The sequence below is a fragment of the Canis lupus genome, chromosome 12 (assembly GCF_011100685.1).
Source record: "Canis lupus familiaris isolate Mischka breed German Shepherd chromosome 12, alternate assembly UU_Cfam_GSD_1.0, whole genome shotgun sequence".
Lineage (NCBI taxonomy): Eukaryota > Metazoa > Chordata > Mammalia > Carnivora > Canidae > Canis > Canis lupus.
The window spans coordinates 13,482,474-13,500,312 of NC_049233.1; the positions used below are offsets into that span (position 1 = coordinate 13,482,474).

At 33.8% G+C, this 17,839-nt stretch overlaps 1 protein-coding gene across 11 annotated transcripts in view; it reads right to left on the reverse strand.

The window, feature by feature from the left end:
- Positions 1–17,839, reverse strand: part of SUPT3H (SPT3 homolog, SAGA and STAGA complex component) — a 530,131-nt gene that overhangs the window by 131,259 nt on the left and 381,033 nt on the right. For all 11 annotated transcript variants that reach the window (XR_005367772.1, XR_005367773.1, XR_005367774.1 and 8 more), the window contains 3 exons: positions 16,376–16,462; positions 13,124–13,214; positions 9,007–9,146 (listed from right to left, as the gene is read on the reverse strand). Coding sequence is in view for 8 of the 11 variants with exons in the window: in XM_038554227.1 (XP_038410155.1) it covers positions 9,007–9,146; positions 13,124–13,214; positions 16,376–16,462 (318 nt within the window). In the remaining 3 variants the exon portion in view is untranslated. The remainder of the gene's footprint in view (positions 1–9,006; positions 9,147–13,123; positions 13,215–16,375; positions 16,463–17,839) is intronic.

Below are 17,839 nucleotides of genomic sequence, written 5' to 3' on the forward strand. Positions count from 1 at the left end.
CCCCAGTATTGGTTGTTTTGAAACAAAATTTGCTGATTAAAGCTGTAACTGATGCGCAGTGTCAGCTTGTAGACACTTCTGGGACACAGCAAAAGTCAATGCTGAAGTAGTACGATTAGAAGAACTTCTATAGCTAAAATTGGAAAAGCCACTGTTATTATAATTTGAACAGGAAGTTATTTGAGCAATGAAAACTATTAGCAACTGAAAAGTATCTAAAAAAGACCTGTTGAAGAACTCCTGGTACACAAAGTTCGTACAGGTACATAACTAATGGTAATGTCCTTTTTGCAATTCTCTATGAATCAGAAGAAATGACTGGTTTTATATACCTGGAAACTGCATTCTTTAAATAAAACAGAAAAAAAATGTTCAGATCATCCAAAGGAGAAATTAATAATATTCACATACATTGGCTACAAAATTAGACCTATTTTAGTTATGTTATTGGATATTTACCAAAAATTTATAATGTTCAAAGCACTGTGCTAGGTACAAAGGATTGGAAAGTAAAATAGGTCCATGCTCTCAAAAATCTTATTTATTTAGTAAGCTAAACTAAGGAAACACAAGGAGTTATAATCTATCACATACTAAAATGCCTGAATTTAGACGCTGCCAGATGAAGAAGGTTCAGCAAAGGGGAGAAAAGTTAACGCCTGTTTAGGGAACTACAAGTCCAAGGAAATTTCTTAAACAGAGTGTGTTATGTGTGTGCACATCCATGTTTTTGGGAGGGAATACTGGAAAACAGGAGGATTGGGAATGGTGAGAGATGAATATGAAAAGGCTATTTGAGACCAGATTAAAAAATTTATTAATATTATGATAAGAAGTTAAGACTCTTCTGGGGAAAATGGAGAATCATGAAAAGCAGAAGACTGGCAAGAATTGATCTGCCTTTCGGACCAGCCATTTATGAAAAGGATAGTTCTCAACAGACATCCAAACACCATGGAGAACATTGATCACTAAATAGTTATAGTTTAGTCTAGAATTATTTCTTTTTTTTTTAAGATTTTATTTATTCATGATAGACAGAGAGAGAGAGAGAGAGAGAGAGGGAGAGAAAGGCAGAAACACAGGCAGAGGGAGAAGCAGGATCCATGCAGGGAGCCCAATGCAGGACTCGATCCTGGGACTCCAGGATCATGCCCCCCAGCCAAAGGCAGGTGCCAAACCACTGAGCCGCCCAGGGATCCCTAGAATTCTTATTTCTAAATGAGGAATTCAATGATCTAGGAATAAGTGTAACTGCATTAAACAGTCTGACTGGCATGATGTCATGAAGTGGCAGCAACCAGAACTCAAGGCAGCGCCTGAACATGGATGCAAAAAAGGAATAAAGGGAGATTATCTATACCAAACAAGCAATGATCTGTTAATTCCATGAAATAAACTACAGCATTAAAAAGACAAAAATCTTGCCACAGGATACATTTATTTTCATATTTAGAATTACGAACTTGTTGAGATTAAACCAATTCAGATAAATAAAAGCCAGACTGTGTAACAACAATCTGCCCACCTACTGTGGGGAATGTGGATGAAGAAGAAAGAATAGGGAAATATAATCCACAAAATATTCAGGGCAAAAATATTTTGGTTATTACAACAGCCACAATTTGAGAACTATAAACATTAAATGTAAATTAGTGGTAAATCTTGTGGTGTTCTTAAATTCAATGATATTTTAAAACTCTTCTCTGCCAAGGTGTTTTATAAACAAGTTGGTGGACTGATCTCTAAGAAAACCCTTGTAATGTATCTTTTAAAAGAGAAGGATATCATTTTAAAAAGAACAAACTGAAATTATTTGAGAAAGAAAATATTGATTGATTCCATAAAAACCTAATTGAACGGTATAATCAGATGTGTTAGTTAAATATCCATTTATGCAAGACTAAACACAGCAGCCCAGTGAGGCCTGCACACATGCATTACCACTAGTAGACACAAATGTTTAGTTTGCAGTGTCAGTGTGTATCTTTACCCTCAAAAATGGTTCTCTGTTTTACTAAAAATTGAAACTCCTTTATGTGGGAAGGTGGAAGTGAATGGCAATCACTGTTCCTTTATTTTACTACCAATTTCTGATTTAAAATATTCTATCCCCATAACAAAAGATACTTGTGGGTATCAAATTCTAAATCCTGATTTGGATCAGGGAAAGCATGATTACTATGAGTATTGTTTCAATACTGTCACCATGTATTTAGCTCCCCAGTAGTCTAGGGAAAGGTCAGTGAGAAGAAATCTTTTAAATTTCACCCAAAGACTAATAGCAAAAAAATTCTAAATAGGTCTGAGAAAATGGGAATGATACTAAAATTTTTATCATAAAGATGGTAGTCATTTGGCCAATCTTGCTCTAAATTTTTTTTATAACAAAGCATAACCCAAGAGATTAAACATCTTGCAATAACAGAGAACAATTAAAAAAAACACACAACAAAACCCAACTACTTCTAGTTTCACACCTAATATATGGAGTGCTCTAATCAAAGCAAAAGTCTGACTCTACCCTCAGAGCCTATAGTACATATGGTTAAGGAAAGTCTAAAAGAATCCCTTAAGAATCCTCAAATATGTTACTGTATTAAGTCACAGAATGATAAGGACTTGGGTAATTTAGGGAATGTTCTATTTTTATAAGATCTCTAACTTTTTGTGTCATTAATGAAAAATCTCTTTCCCAGAAGACACCTTCCTCAAGTTTAGACAAGCTTTTATGGCAATGAATATATAGATATTTACCATTACATAATCAGAAGAGAGCTCCAGCTATGGCTACAAAACAATTTCATAGATTCCAAAAAGTCAGGAATGGAAATCAGTTTCAGAGCGACACTTTATACCTATTTTTGGGTTCTCCTAAAGTCATGCAATACTCCCTCTTTTTCAGTTTCTAGGCCAGAACAACATATACTAAATTACATTAATTCTACTCTGTGTATCTGGAATTATCAAAGGTTTTTTGGGGGAGGTATTTCTATTAATATCCCCTAAAGAATGATTTCATAAAGTATTTTTCAATTATATAACCAAAAATTACCTTCAAAATAATAAGCAGACATACTAATGTATTCTCTTGATGAATATCTGTCAGAGTCCAACCCTGACATACTCCAGTTTCGGGTTTTAAAATGTACCCTAGCTCTGTTCTATTTCATGCCCTCTTCAGCAAACCACACTGGTGCTAATTCTATGGCCCTGCCTGAAGCTAGCCATAACAATTTCTTAAAAAGTAATGTGCTTTACCTCAGAATTAACTCAATTTCAAATAAAATAGCAAGTGAAAAGAAAATACAGGGCTCCATCACACAACCGATAATCCACCAAAAAGTTTCAAAATTCAAGACCAAATAGAAATGATAATAACAAACCATTTATTGAACCTGTATTCCCCTTAACAGGGCATGCAGTCATCTCTTGATTTGCCAGTTATCACAACAGGGCTATGAAGGCAAAAGCCATATTTTGTCTGTTTTTATAGTAATAACCTCAGAGGGCAGTAGAGTGACTTACAAAAGAGTCTCAATGAATAAATACCAAATGAGTTTAAGAGCGGAAGGAAGGATGGATGATTTGCTTGAATTAAAAAAAAATGATTTCTACTCATTCTACATGCTGTCTCTTAGGGAAAACTGCCTAGACATCTGAGCAGACTCAAAGTTGTAATGCATCACTCTATCCATACTTGCTGTCATAATGTATGATATTCTACACTCACAGACCTTTGAGGCTGCCTCTCCAGCATTCATTTCTTTTTCCTAAAGCTCCAGGGATGCATACCTTTGTGAGGGGCTGAATGCACTTTCAGCTTTAGGGAACATATGACTTAGGCTAAGCCAATTAGAACATGTCATCCTACTAGCTGCTGGGAGTGGTAGGGGTTTCAGAAGATCTCATGACTTAATCATTTTCAGAGTCAATCTTGGACAAAGGCATTCTATCATGACCTAGAGCATTAGTGTCCCTGTGAGATCAGTCAGCCCAAAGACTAGGCCAACAAAAATGGAAAAGGACAGGAAAGAGAATTATAGGGAAATGTATAAATCCAGTGACATATTGTGACCCTCAATATCAATCCTTGCTTGAAGGCAAACCTACCTCTAGTTGTTTACCTTAACTATTTCTTGTTTAATTCATTTGGATTTTTTGTTCACTGCAGTCATGTGAAAATGTTAACTATTTTAAACTTCTTAGATCAGTGTTATAGCTCTGAATATAGTCTGTATGACATTGTACGGTTATATTCTCCTATTCCTCAATTGTAGAATATGAAGCTAGAGCATAACCTTGTAGCACCATGCATAAACTAAACACTTCTGATGAGGGAAAAATTAAAAGGTAAACTATAGAATAAGGGAAATCAATTGGAGATTAAAAGAAACATAACATAAATGATAAATATGTAATATCAAAACAGCATAAATTTACATATTCAATTTACTTGATGATACCCACTGTTAGTTAGCATGTGGGTATATATCCTTACAGTCTTAATTTCTAATGTGTGACACATTCCTTTATCATTGGGTAATAATGTTCTCTCTTGTCCCATTTCCACCATTATAAAAAGTAGGTGAACAGCCTTGAGTGTAATATGCATATGATCAAAATTTCTGAAGAGAAATGACCAAATGTGGGTTTACTGGGTTGAAGTATATGAAGGCTTCTAGTTGACATTTTTAAGTACTTTCTGATTTCTATCAAATTTCATTTCCACCAACAGTTAATGTGTACCCAATTTCAACTTACACTTGACTGTTTTATAAACAAAAATGGCATTGGTTCATTACAAGCAAGCAGATCAGTCATTTTTATTTCTCTTTCTGTGATTTATCCATTATTATGCTTTGACAATTTTTCTACTGGAATGTTTTCTTATTGGCTAAAAGAGCTATATAAATATATAATAATATATTATCACATTTTTACATTAGTTTTTCAATTTTGTCTTTCTTTTTCTGACATATACAAGTTATATAATTTTTAAAAGATTTTATTTATTTATTTATGAGAGATACAGAGAGGCATGTAGAGACATAGGAAGAGGGAGAAGCAGGCTCCCCACAAGGAGCCCGATGTGGGACTCAATTCCGGATCCCAGGATTACACCTTGAGCCAAAGGCAGATGCTCAACCTCTGAGCGACCGAGGCATCCCCAAGTTATATAATTTTTATATCAAATTTAACTGCCATTTCCTTAGTGGTTCTTTTTATCTCCAAAATGGGCTTTCTTTTCAGAAGACTTTAATAGATTTTATTTCCACTATTGAAAAATTCATAATATATACTTGCATATAAAAGCCTCTGAAACGAAACATCCTAGAAGAAATTTCTTCAAATTCTTAATTTAGGGTTTCACAAATTTATTTGAAAATAGACCCTCCCACACCCCCACCAGTGGACCTGTTAACATCTTGAGGAATAGTTCTTTTAAAGCTTGTTTGGAAAACAGAGGCCTGGAAAGTCCTTCCACATCCCCAAATTAATATTTATCTGTGTTTATTTCTATTTTTTTAATGGCTTTACTTTTTATACATAGTGCTTTAATCCACCTGAATTTATTCTGACACAAGTATAAGGTTACATTGATATGGAGGTTTCTGTTCTCTAAAGAAAATAGAAAGTGAATTTTGTCCAATGTCTTGTATTACCTCTGGATCATACGAGTATTCTCCTCTGACCTAGTTATTGGGTATATAACACTAACATATTTTCTAATATTAAGCATACTTGATTTCATGAAAAAAATCTTAGTGGGTCATAGCACATTTCTTATTATATTACTGCCAATTTAAAATTGCTAATATTTTAAGATTCCTGCATCCATATTCATAAATGAGATTATATTATGATATTAAATATAAAATTTACTGAGTTTTCCTTATTTTCTTTACTCTGAGATAGTTCATACAGAATGGTAATGAACTCTTTTATAAATGTTTACTTTTATTGACTTGAGGATTAGTCAGAAGGTAGAGATCACCCAACTTTTTAAGCATTCTGTTTACATACCCTTCACAAACCTAGTAGTTTATTAGACCAGATATTTTACTCAATTGATGATAAAGTTGAGCTTCTCAGGTTCCTTTACAGTAGAGCAGCTGGGTGTTAGGCAAGGCTCTTCTGTGAGTGCCTACAGTTACTATGTTAAGAAAACCCAAAGTTGGGGTACCTGTCTGGCTCAGTAGGGTAAGTGTCTGACTTCGGCTTGGGCCATGATTTCAGGGTCCTGGGATCGAGCCCCTAGAGTTAGGCTCTGCACTCAGCAGGGAGTCTGTTTCTCTCTCTGCCCCTCCTTCTCTTGTGCACACATTCTCTCTCTCTTGCTCAAACAAATGAATAAAATATTTAAAAATAAAAAGTCCAAAGCCCCAAAGCTATCTGCAGCTTTTTGTGACCACTCTCTTGGCCTTTGGTTGACACAGCCACATTTAATTAACACTCAAAAATTTAGAAAGTAAGAAACAGATCAACAGTAAAACACACCTGTGTCATTCTGGGGTGGAGGTTAAGTGGAGGAGTTGAGAGGAGTTGTGATCATTTATATGCATTATTATGCTTACCAAATTCCCTTCTCCTTCCTAGCCCCTTAAAAGCAATTCTGAACATTATTTAATCTTTATTTGATAATTTGGAAGGATCTTCAGAGACAGTGGATCATCTCTACTATACATATACCCAAGTGTTAAAAATTTGGTGCTGGAGGGAAACTAAAATAAGGGTAAGAGTTAGTTCACTGCCATGATGAAGGACAAGCAAGTAGAAATGGAAGTAAAAATCCAGACTTTTTCTATCTCGAGTCATATAATATTTAATACTGATAAAGTAAATTATGAGCAAAACACAAAGCCAGGCACACATAGAAATCACCTAAAACAAGAGGAAAGAACTCATTTTTTTTTGTGTGTTGGCTCAATGCTTTAAGAAAAAGCTAGGATCTCAAGTGAATTTTTAGGTCCATAAATTTTTTTCTCTTCTAAATTACATTTAAATGAGAAGAAAAAGAAAGCAAAACAATAATAAGCTTTGTTGGTAGGTCTATACCATTTTCATACATTCTTGGGAAGAAGGTAGCAAACGAAATTTCTGCAACAGTAAGTGATGCTTAGAGAAAAATGAAATCACAGAGTGATGCCAGGACTGATTATTCCACTGCGCTTTAAAAGCAGAGATTGCAGTCTGTGAGTCCAAAGTGGTTTCATATGGACTGCTGCAGTTGTGGTTTACGCTTGAAACTATAACCTGTCAAATTAGAAGCAGGCAAGGCTGATGCTCTTAACGGTTCTACTTTCTACTGTCTACAGTTATGTCCATAACTTCAGCATTTTTTATTCAGTTAAACTCTGTTATTTGGGTGAGTACAATCTCAAAACTGCTCTTTGTTAGCTTGGTTAGAGAAGATTTTAGTTATGATAGGAAGCTTAAAGAACTGTCAATCTGATTTTTATTATAAATGTAGCTGACTTGCATTGTTACCACTTTTACCAACTGTTGATATTTTATTAAGCCTAATTACCACTATGTAATATATTACTACAGGGAAGAGGTATATAACTGTTCCCAAGCTTTTCCTCTCCTGCCTTTCCAGATATTTTATTGATTTTAACTTGTACCTTATTGACTCATCATTTTTCTAAGCCTACAGTAGCCTACTATTATGAGCTTAGTGTTACAGCATGCTCCATTTCTTCTCTGCTCCTTGATTGTGGAATGCCCTTCCAGGCAGTGGGCTTGGTTGACAGAGATTTTCCCATCAAAATTGAAAAGCCACTTCTTCTATTTTATTAATGTTTCACGTAGAGTCCTTCCTTAATGAATCTTTCTTAATGCCCATTAGTGTATATAAAAATGGTTTTTTAAAAAAGCATAAACAATATTTGCTCTCTGTATAATGCATCATAAATGAAACCATGCCACTAAATAATCATATCCTGTTTAGTCCATAATGACATCAGAAGTATATGTTTATCATCTGCTTTGGACAACTTAGCATGATTTTGGCCCACGGCGAAGTTGAAATAAAACCATTTGCAGTTGCCCCAAACCAAGATAACCACACATTTCTAAGGTAATTGATACCTAAAAAAGAACATTGCCTTTAGATCACAGTTTATGATCTAAGTATACTAATTCTTTAAAGAAGGTTGTTAAAGTTTATAAAGAATGTATGTCTATAAAGAATGTATGTCTATTGGACTTCTTCCAGAATTTAACATGAAATAATTATATTTTTAGCATGCATAGAGATTATGATAAAGCAGGCACTTAGCATGATCTTTTGGAGTTCTGGAATTACCTCTCTTGCCCAATTTAAAGAGAATGGGAAAAATTGAGATTTTTTTTACATATAAAAGTATAATAATAATAAGAGTGATAAGAATAATGCTCTGTATTTTGGAAGGCACTCCAATAAAATCAGTCATTATTTTTATTTTTGAATATATATCTAGGGAAACAATAATTTTATGAATAGATAGCTTAGGCAAATAGAAGGCACACAATTTTCATATTTGTCGTGAAAACATATACAGGAAATCCAAACACATGTTACTACCTTTGTGTTACAGGGTTATGAAGCATGTAATTGCCCTGGATACCACCTCAGCTACTAAATCCATTCATAGCCTGAAAGATAGCTCTTCATGCTATGTGTCAAGGCAAAAGCGGGAAAAATGACCTCTGTCCACAAAGATAACAGGGGTGATCTGGAACAAAAAAATAAGTTTGGAATAAAATAATATCAGTAAAAGTTAGAACGAGCAGGAAGCTTATGGAAATCTCAGACAACTGAAGTTGTCTCCCAAAGTTATTTATGTGTGAAGGCAGAGTTGGACATCTTCTTTTGGGCTACTCCACCATACCATGCTGCCTTTGAACATACAACCACTGTTCTGGGCAATTCAGACAACAATGAAAGAGCCTAAGAACAGAACCAAATGGCATAAGCGGTGCAATGGCTATATTACTGTAAGAGGGAAGAGTATACTGTACCTCCATTCTTTCTTGTTTAACTTCATCAATCTCATCATCTTCAAACATTGCCAGGAGTTCTCCTGTTTGGTCAATAGAGTTGAGAAAATCTTGGGCGATTTTCTGTCTTTTGTTTGCATTACTGCTGCCACTCAATTTGTCTTCATGAACATAAGGAAAGGAAAAAAAATGCTTAACACTCAATACCAATCATTACATGTATTGAATACTGCATGTGAAATTCAGAATTGAGAGTTCTATCAAAATAATCTTTAAAGGGAGAATCTTTGCATCCAAAACAAAAGCATAAGCCATGCAGAATTAAATCATTTATTTGTATCAAAAAACTAAATTGTCACTTAACATAGTAAGTATGAAGGGAAAGATTAAAATTCCTTAACAAGACGCCTGGATGACTCAGCGGTGGAGCACCTGCTTTTCGCTCAGGGCGTGATTCTGCAGTGCTAGGATCAAGTCCCACATTGGGTTCCCTGCATGGAGCCTGCTTCTCCCTCTGCCTATGTCTCTGCCTCTCTGTGTCTCTCATGAATAAATAAAATCTTTTTAAAAAAATTCCTTACCAAGAAAAAAAAAAAAAAAAGAGAAAGGAATTCTCTCACATTTAGAGAAAGATTCCTGCTATAGCAAGCCTAATTAAGAAAATAAATAAAAACAAAGATATACATAAACAACATCAAGATTGAGATCTGAAATTAAAAGGAGAGAATATGACATATTTTGCTGTGGCAATACATTTCAAGTGTAAAGGGACAAGATCTTACTCTTTTTCTCTTAAGAGGTAAAAACCATCATACTTATTTAAAAGCAAAATATAACTTTAAAAAAGTTATTGCAAAAGGTCAGGAAGGAGTGTGATATTGCAATAGGTAATTAATAGCTTAATACATAAATATCAGTGTGAATTAGGGAGAAAAAAACTGTATTATTTTTTTAAGTTATAAAATACATGTGCAGATACCAAATAAAGAAAACCCAAATACTTAGGGTGAAAGCATCCAATCTTTCACCATTAAGTAGGAATGTTTACTGTGGGTTTTCCCTACATGGCTATCTTGGTCAGTTTATAGACTATAATAAACATATAAATATATCACAGTCTGGATCGCTGAAAAACAAATATTCCTCACAATTCTAGAGGCTGTAAAGTCCAAGATGAGGTACTGGCAGGCTATCCTCTCCTATCTTCACATGGCAGAGAGCAAAAGCAAGCTCTCCTGTGTCTCTTCTTGGAAGGGCACTAATCTCATTCATAGATGCCCCTCCCTCACGACTTATTCTGGTTTTCACATGATAATAATACCAGTCTTGTAGAATGAGCTGGGAAAGGATTGGTGTTAATGGTTCTTTAAACATTTGGTAGAATTTATCATGAAGTCATTTAGGCCTGAGCTTTTCCTTGGGGAAGTCTTCAAATTACTAATTCAAGGAATTTACTTGCCATAGGTCTACTCAGGCTTTCTATTTCTTCTAGATTCAGTTTAAGTAGTTTGTGTTTTCACAGGATAAAAAGTAGATATTTATAGAATTGGTTATATTAATCATTGTATTTACCATTTCTACTTCTTTTCATTTCTTTCTTTAATATGAGCAGCCATCTTGTGTCACTCCCTCCTCCAATACGGCTTTGTTACTACCCACCTCACTTATGTTGTTACTGTCAAATATATTACATATCTACATGTTATAGACTCAACATTTACAATTATATATTGTTTTATACATTGTTTTTTAGAATCAGTTAAGGCAAGAAAGGAAAAATATGCAATTATATCATCTCTTATATTTTACCTGCATTTACCTTTACAAGTACTTTGTGTGTGTGTGTGTGTGTGTGTGTGTGTGTGTGTATGGAATCAATTATTGTCTGGTGCCACTTGCTTGAGCCTGAAGAACTTACTTTCATATTTTTTACATGGATTTGCTACCAAGAAATTCACTCCAGTTTTTGTTTATCTGGGAATATATTTTATTTTGCCTTTACTTTTAGAAGATAGTTTGACTGGATATAATATCAGTTTTAGGTATATGGTATAGTGATTCAACATTTCCACACAATATCCAGTGCTCATCATGACAAGTTTATTCCTTAATTTCTTTTAATTGATTTTTTTTTTTGTGAGACACTGTAAGCTTACCTTCCTTTTGATCCTTAAAAAAAATTTTTTTTTTCTTTTTTCTTTAAACACATTTATAGTAGCTACTTTGAAGTTTTTGTGTGCTAAGTCTAATGTCTGGGCCCCCTCAAAGGCAGTCTGTGTTGTCTGCTTTTTGTTCCCTTTGTTCCCTTTTTTATGGATTACACATTCTTATTTATGTTTTTTTTTTTTTTTTTTTTTTTTTGCTTCTCTGGTATTCAGTGGTTAATGTTGTGGAAAATGGACATTTTATCTTGTAGCAATTATAAATAATAATTCCCTCTTCTTTCTATGGCTTGTTGTCATTGATTGCTTATTTGGTTGTTTATTTGTTTAGCGATTTGGCTAGACTGGTTCAATAAAATCTTTTTCCCTCACAATATGTGGCTTCAGAAGTTGTTCTTCAGAGGGCACAGCTGTGAGCATGCAACTGGTCTCCTCAATACTTGAATTTTCTTAAATATGTACTTCTCCATTTGCTCTATACCCTTAGGACAATTTCAGGAGATTTTAAACCATTACTTTTTAAGATTTTTACCAGTTAAATGTGGTTCACTGGGGTAAGAGGTTATCCTTCTATGGCCATTCTCAAAGTCCCACCTTAGCCTTAGATATATTTTACTGGAGTATTTTATCTTATAGGTTATATATCAACTATTTTAAAACTTCATATGCACAGAAAACTAGAAAATTTAAATGAAAATATAGATGAGATTGGAAATAAATGAGGAGAGGACATCAGACTGATATGTGGTGTTAGTACAATTGAATATTAGTCTCACCGCTCTGAGCTTCTTGGTGTTAAAAATTTGGTATTAAAAGCTATTGTTTATTCAATGCCAGGGATGTATCAGGTGATTTTCATACATTATGTTAAATTCTCATGAGAACTCCACCATGGTAAGTGGTATAATTTTTGACTTATGAGAAAACTGATCCTCAAGATCACATAAAGAGAAAGCAGAGAACCGAGACTGACTGAAATTCAAGTCTGTATTCTTTATGCTCTCCAAAAATGAAGTGTTTAAATTCATCTGGAGAACTGTTCTTTAGAAATTCTATCCTATGAGAATTGCAGGAATATTAAATAGGTAACACTGACTAAACATTGGACGAATTTTTTTTCCTTTCTTTTCTTTCCTTTCTTCTCTCCTTCCTTCTTTCTTGCATGGTTATTACACTTGGTGACTTGTCGAAGGTAAATCAAAATTTACTTCCAAAATTTGTTAACTCTTCAGTTAGTTTTGAACAGTTCTCTGAAGTTCTTAATCCAGTAGAGTTTATTTATCAATGTATTTATTAGCAATGGATAACCTCTATGCAGTGACTATATTCAATGAAAAATATGAATTATTCTAAAACATATATATTTATTTGGACTCAGTATTGTTTAGTACATTTCTGTTTTTGGATTAGCACTGCTTAATACTGCAACATTATTTTTTTCTAAATATTCTGAAATGGGAATTGAGCTGGAAAATCAGATAAGGAAAATTTTCTATTCTGTGTTAGGCTGTTGGTAAGATGTCAAACAGCACAATAATAACATTCCAAAATGAGGTGACTTTACATCATACTGCATATCATATACTTTCTATAATAAATTAAGAAAAACCCATATGTCAATTTCAGAGATATATAATAACAGTTCTGGCTTCCTACACCTACGACAGAAAAATTATGCTTGCTAAGATCAATTATGCTTTGAATCAACATGATTTTCTCAGTTTCATGACATTATGATATAAAACAAGCCATATGATTAGAAGAACTGACATAACAGATTACTATGAAGCCATGTAATAGAAAATCACAAGATTTAACTGCCAACTAAATAGATATTTGGGTAATTTCTAAGCTACATTATTTCACAGAAACATACATTCTACCGTGATGGGAATGTCCACACTGACATTGTATCAGAGTGTCACCCAGTGCACACATGTCACATTGCTCTAACTTTAGTGTTTTGTTTAGATTACCTTCCAGAAGGTCATCTTCATCTATGCCCTTGACGATCTTGGATTTGTAGTCTCGGAAAAACATGTACTTTAGTAGTCTTCTAAGTTTTTTCTATTAAAATATAAAATAAGAAATCTTATACCTACATTCACTTTACTGATTATAGAATATGATAATAAATAAACTTGTATTCTGGGATTGCTCGGAAAAATACAGCAATTCTTAGCATAATACTGTGGAATAAGAGATGTCATCATATTAAACATGAAAGCTAAAATACAAGCATTTTTAAAAGCATTTTTCATTTGTAAGTATCCAAATGCTCCAGAATTACAGTAATTGCTTTCTTTTGTCTTATAAAAAGTTTTAAATTCTTCCTGAAGATTGTGATAAACATCACACTCTCCATACTAAGAGAACTCTCCCAACTTGATGGAATTTTGTACACATTCAAGACCAAATTTTATTTTTAAAGTGATTTATAAACATCTAGACAAGGATTTGGTACCAACTGCTTTAAAAAGCCAAGCAAGTTTCCTTTTCATTATTTTTTATTCTCTGGAAATCTTTTTTATTTAGAAGAGTTGGTTTATGTTTTATATTTCTGGAAAACATTGTATAATCTGAGAAATATGTTTTCATGGGACTCAAAGCTGATGAATGATAGTTGGGTCTTGCTGGTTTTCTGTAGGTTTATTAGAAGACCTGGGACGCCCAGGTGGCCCAGCGGTTTAGCACCACCTTCAACCCAGGGCGTGATCCTGGAGACCCGGGATTGAGTCCCACATTGGGCTCCCTGCATGGAGCCTGCTTCTTCCTCTACCTGTGTCTCTGTGTCTCTGATGAACAAATAAAATTTTTTTTAAAAAGGAAGACCATAATACTGCTTAACTTTAACAGTAACTGATAATACTTTGTAATTTGTTGTGTGCTTACACTTAGGGTGTATTATAACTGGTTCCTGACCTTTAGGTTTAAGATTCCTAATTATGGCTGAAATATAGTATATTTTACAAAGCTCTTTTACATGCATCTTATTTCATCAACCCTGAAATACAGAAATCATCTCCTTTTCAAATACAGGGCAACAGGCTAAAAACAGTCTTACAACTAGAGCTTAGTAGGGCCAGAAGTAGAACATAAGCTTTAGACTTCAGTTTCTTTATGATTTTAAATATCATATATCATTTTAAATGTACCTACCATACAGAACCACTGGGAGGGATAAATGAAAGAATGAGTGAAGGTGCCTAGTGCAATATAGTAGACAGTCAATAAATACTGCTTGAATATAAACTGAAATTATGAAGAGAAAGAACATGCACCTGTATATAGTTCTTCTGCTCCTCTTCTTTGCTCTTTGCCCTGATTTCATTCAATACTTTAGATTTTATTTAGTCTTATATTACACCTATGTAAACAACTTTAATTTTGTTTGGAACATGTCAGCATATAAGTATAATTATTATTTTGAAGAGAAACGAGAACTGTGGCAGCTACCATATTACAGCTATGTTCTCAGCTGATGAAAGGATTCTGGTTAAGAGTCCTTTTGGACAAGAGCGGGGCATTGTCAGTCAATATAGACTCCTATAGTTTCACTACGATTTTAAATCTTGACTTTCCCAAAAGGCAGGAAAACGTGTCAGTGTGGACTGTTCTATGTGTTAGCCTCTTTAACTCTGTCATGAAAAAGAAAGTTGATTGGACATATTCTATAAAGTAATAATACTAACTCCACTGCCTTCATAAAGGACCTTGGCTCCAAATCCTCATTTCTGCCCAAAGCAAGCTCCTTCCTCACAGCACCACTGCTGCACAGTGTCTATTACTCTTTGGTCCTCCAAGTATAATGAAGTTGCCAAATCTTGCATGTTTGCATTCTCTACTATGTCTCTGAATTCTGCCTTCCTATCCACTTCCAGGGCCATCATATTCACCACATTTTGCCTTGATTACTGAATCAGCCATCTTGGCCAGTTCCTTTGCATTTGGTCCATTCCACATACAACTGCATGGGTCTTATCCTAGGCAAAAACCTCAACTTGAACAAATCTTTCAGTCTCATCTAATCACACCAACTTTACACTCTGCTTCTTCAACTTTTTAAGCTAGATTATAGCTTATTGATAGTAAAGACATTTCTTTTCTCTTCTTTACATTCCTCATATGATCGAAAAGTTAATGAAGTAAGAATTTATAAAATTTAATAGTAGACTGGCTACTATTTAATAGTGTGGTGTGTAGGTCTCTGAATCTCACTGTAGGAGGAAGACAAAATACTTGATCTAAGCTTAGTCTACCTTCAGTCAATAAGAACTAAAATGTTTCACAGATATAAAGTAACTGGATATTGGAAATGATGTTAACAAGGTTATGCAAAAGGTCGATTGGATGTCTTCTGATAAAAAACCGCCACAAGCATACAAAAAATGGTGGAAGAGGAATGAGTATGTGTAATGAAAAGGCCAGGGGAAAACAAGGAAGAAATGAAAGATGGACCATCAGAAATCAAGCACTGCTTGCTCACTTGGGATAGCAGCTACCATAACATGTGCATTACTCAGCTAGTTTTTGTGCTTGTAACTTTTAGATGACACTGTTGTTAACTACATGTAGAATACTGTAAAATGTTCTCAACTAGCTATGCCTGGAAGATAGTTAGGACAATATTAGACAGGTAAATACCAGCTTAAATATGTTAATTACTAGAGTTCAAAGAGTAAGAAAGGTGGACCTCTGACCATATAAACTCTAGACATTATGTTTCTGCCACTGAGATAGTCATCTAGATTGATTCTTTTTCCTATAAATTGGTGTCACAGAATAAACCTTGAAATAAACATGGGGACAGCCTGTAATCCTGTGGAAAATTAGAAGAAAAATATATATGCCGCTCAGTTCTATTCCACTTATCAGAACAAAGCACACAATTGATATGTAGTAAACATTAAGTAGCAATGAAAACGCTGAAATGGATATGGAAGGATAAGTGAGAATTTGTTGTCAGTACAGCTCTTCGTAAGCACCCTGGCCCATGTAAAACAGGTATCAATCATCTTGGAGTAAACCATTTTGTGCAAACTATGAAGACTAAAATATCAGTTTAAGAGTCATATTCCAATTTGAAAGCTATATAACAAGGATACAGTTCCTTATGTAAGAGTAATTAAAAAAAAATAAAAATAAAAAATAAAAATAAAAAAAAATTAAAAAAAAAAGAGTAAGCACCAAACATGGCATGTTAATACAATGAAATTGTTTTATACTACCTTATCTTTGCGCATCAAAAACAGAAGATCTTCAGCAGAGATTACTCTTGCTCCCCGAAGTTGAGAAACTTCAGCAGCTTGCTGTAACTAATAACAAAGAGAATTTAGGTTTTTTTTTTTTCTCCTCAATAATCTAAATTAAATATACTACAGTCATTATGTCTCAAGAGAGATAAATATACTAAGAGTTAAAAACCTTTGGGAATAATCTGGCAATCATATTACTGTTTTTAAAAGTGAAATGTCTTATGTTTTAAAGTAAAAAAATGCAATTAAATTAACTTATAAGGCCACCTGTAACTGATACAATAAACAGAAATCCTTGATTTCTTTCATGCAAAAGAAAAATCATGTGCAGCTTCCAGAAATGCATTAATACACCTGAAAATAATTTTATGAAATTTTATCCTCATATCCATGTGAGCAATGGTTTCACTCAGTATCACTACTTGAATAAGTATATTATTAATCTGAGCTCCCATGCTGGTATGATTTGAAATAGGCCCATTCAGAACTTTAAAAGATCAACAAAAACAGTAGCTGTTTCTAATATCCAAAGGAAAGAAAATAGTTCTAGTTTTGGCAAGTCTTCAGTGGGCAAAGGATTCAGTCCATAAATCATAATACTGGACTGCATTAATTTCTTTCCACACTAATCACATGCGCACAAAAAGTTAACTGTATCTGGAATGCACAACACAAAACATACTGCATGAAAAGTTAGATTCCCCCTGAAATGTTCATCTGGGCCCTTATATCTACAAAGTTGAGAGTTTTCTGGAATTCAGAAGTCCCAGAAACACAATCTTACTTGAAAATGACCTGGAAAATGAAAGAATGTGAAAAATGATAGTTCTCTTTTTTGGCACTGGCAAAATCGGTTTCTTATTTTGATTAGTTGGAAGGAACATAAAATATGTCCAGATGAAAAAAATAAAAGATGCTGGAGAAAACACTACAAATATGTGCCTGTAACTTCTTCCAAATTTGATCAAACCATGGTGATTGTACCACACCATCTCTATCCAATATTATAAAAATATTTACACATAAAGGCTATTCTTAAGTGCATTCTTCTTTGAAAGGAATAAATCTAATATATTCCTAAGAACTAATCTTTAAAAAGTGACACACTGTTATCTTAACAATTATAAGGAATCAAATAGTGCATTTGTACTGAAGAAATTCTGCTCAAATGTTTAAGCGATTTTGCTAAGTAAGCTTCAAACCTTGTCTAAATACACAGACTACAAAATAGACTATAAACTCCCTATGTGTCAGCCTTACCACTGAATTTCCTGGATACTGGTGGTTGGTATATAAACATAATTCTACCTAAATATAGAAATTTAAATTTAACTGTGAACCATTTAAAAAGAAATCTTGGGGGAAAGGTTTTAAAAAGATGATGTATCTACTCAGAAACTACAAGTTTTCGGCAGGAAAAATTTGAACATATTTTTC